Below are 6,000 nucleotides of genomic sequence, written 5' to 3'. Positions count from 1 at the left end.
GACCCCTTTAAGTTAGTAGCACTAATAGTTTCAGTTAGTTAATTTAAAACTGCTAAGTACTTATGAGTCTCCAAATGCAGGATTCATGCATTAAAGTCACAATGAAATGGACTTGCGACATCATTTATTGGACAAGACAATGTGAACACAGATTATTATGGAGGTTACTATTATTAGTGTATGGTACTGTGAAAAAACAAATGTGATTATCTTTAATTTGTTTGTTTGTTATGTCTATTCTCTAGGCTGTGAATCAGTGCAGTATAATGGTGTGTGCACACCAAGCACGAAGCGAATATTCTCATTGCATTCTGATCACATTATTGTCACTCTCGTGAATAAAATCATTGTGTAATACTCTCCTCCATTCTCTGAAACAAGCAGACATGTCAAACTGGACGAGTCAATAAGCTTTTTGATGATTGGCTTGTGCAACAATGCAAATTTTCTGCTCCAGTTGAATTTTTTGCATGTATTGAGGTGTATATCACGCGTACACGGCAATCATGTTTGCTCAATTCGCGCCATTTGTGTCGGCCGGCATGAATTCACTTCGTTGCACTGACTTTGTATCTAATCTACTTGTGCGAATAATTACATTCCCTTTGAAATTGGTGAAATTGGTGGTTAGTCAGACTTCCAAAACAAACAAATCATCATTTGGCAGGAGCATATGTAACCTTAATTGTTTAGTGTTTTAAGAACAACAGTCGGAACAACAGAGAACATCAAATACTACGAAGGATTGTGTCCAAACTACTGTGGAAAAGTGACAGAAGCCTCAATATTCACCTTGGAGAGCCTGTGTCCACAAAAACCAACCACAGAGAACTTCACAAAGCCAACATCCATGAAAGAACTGTGATTACTAAATCTTTAATCATAGACACCAGTGCTAAACCAGTGCTTGTCACAATCATAAAACCTAGAGAGCTGGAGCACCAAGATGAACTTCAACACCTCCACTGGCCAGACAAATCACCTGACAATCACATTAAATAACTGCCTGTTTCACTGGTAGTCATACATCTGTACATCTGCGTGAAACAAATTTTTGTAAAGGTGAACATGTAGGACAGGACTTGGTTCTATGCATCAGTTGTTGGCCGGATGGAAGACTGTATGCAAGCCTGAGAAAGTGTCATGCTTTAAGTGGAAAAAAATGATTGGAAAAGTCAGGGTTTAAAAAAAACTGAAACACATGCATAGCTGAATTGTTCAAAGAAAGATCAATAGCACGCAATTAGAAAATAGAATATTCATTTCATGCCGAATATAATAGTTCAGAATGAAGAGCTCTCGTGCCTTGCTCTCTGCGTTCTCTCACGTTGTTCTGGTATGAGTCAGTGTCCCAAGCTGCAGGAAATCGGACATGAAAGATTTGGCAGCTAGACATCAGAAATGGTGCTTATTCTGCTGCACGGCTAAACAGTCCCACCATGCATTAGTGCAGAGCCAAAAGCCTTGAGAAGACTGTGAAGTGACCTTGTGCCTTTAACTCGCACCTGCAACAACTCACAACAAACGGTGACGTGATGAAGACATTCAGTGGAAGATAACAGCACTTCTGGAAAATTTCAGATCAGACACACTTTTTTTTATTTTAGATTTCATTGAACAAGGAAAATACTGTCTGTATGTCATATGCTGAGTTACAGAAACAAACCTAAGATGTTTGTAGAGTCACAAGAATTTGTTCGTTGCGTTGTTTGTTGTTCACAACACTGTAAAAATCAAACAAAATCAAACAAAAAAAAAAACAATTTGTTGAGTCAACTTAAAATAATTTGTTACCCTGCTGCCTTAACATTTTAAGTTCAGTGAACTCAAATAAGTCAACTTGAGATGTTAAGTTGTACTAAGTCACAACTTAGATATTTGAGTTGACTAAACTAAAAATTTGGTTTGTTAAACTTAAAAGCTGGGCTTGTTACCCAGCTGCCTTAAAATTTTAAGTTGAATCAACTCAAATATATAAGTTGTCATTTAGTACAACTTTTTTTAAACATTTCAAATTAACTAAACTTTTTGGAGTTGACTGAACTTAAAATTTTAAAGGCAGCCAGGTAACAAATGATTTTAAGTTGACCCAACAAATTGTCTTTTACAGTGAAGAATCGGATATTTTTAAATATAAATAGCCCATCATATTTATTATGAAATGTACAGTTTTGAACATTCTAAATAAAAGGAGTGTCATTTGTATCCCGTATACTTGTAGGCATGAAATAATATTTATAACAACAGTAAAGAGCTGATGCCAAATTTTACATGATGCTATGAATTTTGGATGTTTTAATAACTTAACCTCATGTTTTGAAATGTTTTTCAATGAGCTGTATTTTATTATAGAATGTTTAAAATTTTAATTTAAAATCGCCTTATTACACTGGAAAATGAGCTGTTTCATAAAATCACCTCAATTTTATTATTATTATTATTATTTTTTAATTATTACTATAGCTCTTTCCATTGATTTTGCTAAATAGTTGAAATGATATAAAATGATTACTAAGTAATTATTACAGAAAATTCCTACCATGATATATGCTTACAATCGTGCAAAAACAGTATTATTATTATACTGCTGAGAAGTGGATGGTGCTGATGAGATCAAAATGATGTCATAATGCAAAATGTAATTTTAATGGTCCTAAAAATAGGCCTCTTTTAAACACATTTATGCAATAATATTACACAATTTGTTTTCCTTTTCATTCTTGGGTGAATTATGAAACAGGCAGTACGGATGTAATTCTGGATGTGAATAAAGTATTTTTGAAGACTGAAATCATTCAGCAGTGAACATTCATTCTGCGTGTGAACTGAATGTGTTATGATATCATTATTTTTACATTCAGAGTTTCCCCTCTGATGGACATTCATCAGTTTAATCACAACATTATCATCACTGAGCCGACAAGGAAGGCAGTATTTTTCCTTTCCCGTCTGCTGGCCGTTCCATTCTGGACTGTTCTCTCAGTCACTGCACCTTGTTCTGAGTGACGGTCTGTGAGGCTAGCAGTTGGTTTATGGCATCGTCGCTGTAGCCCAGCGTGTCTCTGAGAACCTGGACCGTGTGCTGGCCGATCACAGGCGGCGGCATCGGATTGCTGCACTCAAAACTACTGAAGCGCACAGCGGGGCCTGTGTGGAAACAACAAATTAAGTCAAAAATGTAATTTATCCCTGTGATGCAAAGCTGAATTTTCAGCATGAGGCCCTTACAATGTAAAATGTAACTTTTGCAAGCCCAGCTCAGGTGAGAAAAAGTAACACAAAAGTAACGTAATGCATTACTTTCCATAATCTTTCCATTCTAACATGCTTTTGCTGCTCAAGAAACATTCCTGATTATTATCAATGTTGAAAATGTATATATGGTCTATATTATTCTATATGTTTCAATCTATAGTTATTTTAGATTAATTATTTAATTTTTATAGCATTTTTGTTACAAAACTGTATTGAGATTTGATTTTTATTTCTTACTCTTAAAACTACAGTCCCAGTCAAAGGTTTTTAAACAGGAAGATGTTTAATGATTTTTTTTAAGAATTCACTTCTGCTCACTAAGCCTGAATTTATTTGATCCAAAATACAGAAAAAGCTCTAATATTGTAATAGTTTTACTATTTAAAATAACTGCTTCCTATTTGAATATATTTTAAAATGTAATTTATTCCTGTGATCAAAGCTAAATTTTCAGAATCAGTATTCCAGTCTTCAGAAAAATCCAAAGATCAGCAGAGTCAGTATAATTGAATTGATTTAATTTAATTTAATTTAATTTAATTTTTTATTTTATTTTATTTTATTTTATTTTATTTTATTTTATGTAGGAAAGAAATGATAGAATTTTTTTTTTTTTTTAGCAAGGATGCTTTAAATTGATCAAAAGTGATGATATAGACATTTATAATGCTACAAAATATTTCTATTTTAGATAAATGCTGTTCTTCTGAACTTTCTATTCATCAAAGAAACCTGAAAAAATTCTACTCAGCATATGTAATCAATACTAATAATAAATGTGTTTTGAGCATGTCAAAATATTAGAATGATTTCTGAAGGATCATGTGACTGCAGTAATTATGCTAAAAATCAGCTTTGAAATCACTTGAATAAATTACATTTTAATATATATTCAAATAGAAAACAGTTATTTAAACAAATATACTGTTTTTGCTGTACTTTGGATCAAATAAATGCAGTCTTGATGAGCAGAAGAGACTTCTTGGGGAAAAAAAAAAAATCTTACTGTTCACAAACTTTTGACTGGTAGTGTAGGTTAAATAAATAATTATCAATTAATTAATTCAATCTTTTTTAAATATTGATTATTTTAAATCATATCAAATTTGTTACAAATTCCATAGTATTTGTGGTTGTTTGCTTATTTATTAAATATTTATTTTTTTGTTTAACCAAGTGTACATCAACAGCCCAAATTACCCCTGGATCCCAGATCTGATCTATGCCACCATATGCGAGAGAAATGAATCATACCTAAAAAAAATCATGTCAAGTCACTAAATGAAACTGGAATGCGGCAGTCAATATGAACTGTACGATAGCCAAAATACGAAACATTTACAATGAATTTTAAGCGAAGGCTCCTAAGTGTAGGAGGGGTGTTAGAAGAAACGGCTACTTCCTGTTACATTTACTCATGTACGTCAAACCTGCAGGAAAGTCCATAAAGTAAATGACTTACAATCTTGGAATATAAACACAGCCTACTTTATCCAAATGTGGCATTTACAGAAAGATGATGTCAAAATGAATGAGTAGGTCATCTGGGTGAGTCACTTCCTCATAACTCAGATATTGCTGTCATTAGGCAGCATTAGCATATTCTTCCCTTTTCGTACTTCTCTTTTCTTCCGCAAATGTTAATTTTGCTGAAACTAATTGTTTCGCCTCCCCCACAATTCTACTATCTAACCCGCTCTCGTTCCACGAAAAAGCAAAGAGACAATTGGCGTTTGTGAGCTGTTTTACGCAATAAGGGATGCACACCTACATGCTTCACGCATTTTTTCCTTATTGTTTTGAATGAGTCCCATCTCCTACGCAGCTACAGGTCACATTCACCACCAGTGCCGGAGCCAAACGCATCCCATAAATGTGTCTTGATTGCTTAACCTCCAACATCCAGCGCTTTTTCAAATGTTTTCAGGGGCCTTGCAGAAAAAAAGTGCGGTTTTCAAAACAGAGACGGTGCGTGTCGACCAGAGGCGAGGCCTGTCGTTTGTTATTAATGGCACTTTGGAAAGTCTCATTCTTCAAACGGACTAGAGTAAGACATGCAACAGATCACAGACTAGAAGGGGCTACAGAAGCCCAAGTGACGGCACAAAAACACTTACTTTCTATTTAGATTCTCCAGTCAGGCTATACAGCACATAATCATTTCCATATGCTTTCTTTAATTCTGCATGCTTCTGATGTGATAAAGATGAGCATGAAGCAGCCTGTCATAAAAGTGCAATTTCTGGAGCTCTGGCCTTAGATATTGCGAGCCTAATAAATGTTTGGATACTAAAGACACACTTTATGCATGTTATTATAAGCAGATAACAAAATATAAAAGTGGCATCAGATTCAGGTTTACTTTTAATCAGCTGGCGTTTTGTTAATTTTAGTGGAAGTCAGCTCTCCTCACATTCGCACAGATGTCCTAGCAGAGTAACTACCAAGTGTCCAAATATTTTTGTCTTCATTTTCAACAGTATATCTATTACTTTACAATTTAACACTCTATTAACGTCTTTCTGTGTAACCTCTGCTTGAAAAGTGTGCTTTTGCTTTGTTGGACTGTTTGGAAGCTTATAAATCCCCACATGTATAATTTATTTTAATACTTCAAATTGTCCAAAACATGGGTCAATATTTATTATTTTAAAAGTGATAAATTTGCTAAAAAAAAAAAAAAAAAAATGTACTCACCCTGTTTGTTTCTTCATCAGATTTCAAGAAATGTAGCATTACATCACT

General features: G+C 34.0%; 1 protein-coding gene across 2 annotated transcripts in view; it reads right to left on the bottom strand.

Moving 5' to 3' along the window:
* Positions 1–1,593: 1,593 nt before the first annotated feature.
* The window catches only part of sugct (succinyl-CoA:glutarate-CoA transferase), a 167,561-nt gene continuing 163,154 nt past the window's right edge, over positions 1,594–6,000 (bottom strand). For both annotated transcript variants that reach the window (XM_051097775.1, XM_051097777.1), the window contains one exon: positions 1,594–3,147. In XM_051097775.1, the coding sequence (XP_050953732.1) occupies positions 2,984–3,147 (164 nt within the window). In that variant the 3' untranslated portion in view covers positions 1,594–2,983. The remainder of the gene's footprint in view (positions 3,148–6,000) is intronic.

Source organism: Labeo rohita, chromosome 24 (genome assembly GCF_022985175.1).
Source record: "Labeo rohita strain BAU-BD-2019 chromosome 24, IGBB_LRoh.1.0, whole genome shotgun sequence".
Classification (NCBI taxonomy): domain Eukaryota; kingdom Metazoa; phylum Chordata; class Actinopteri; order Cypriniformes; family Cyprinidae; genus Labeo; species Labeo rohita.
This window is presented reverse-complemented; position numbering and strand designations above follow the sequence as displayed.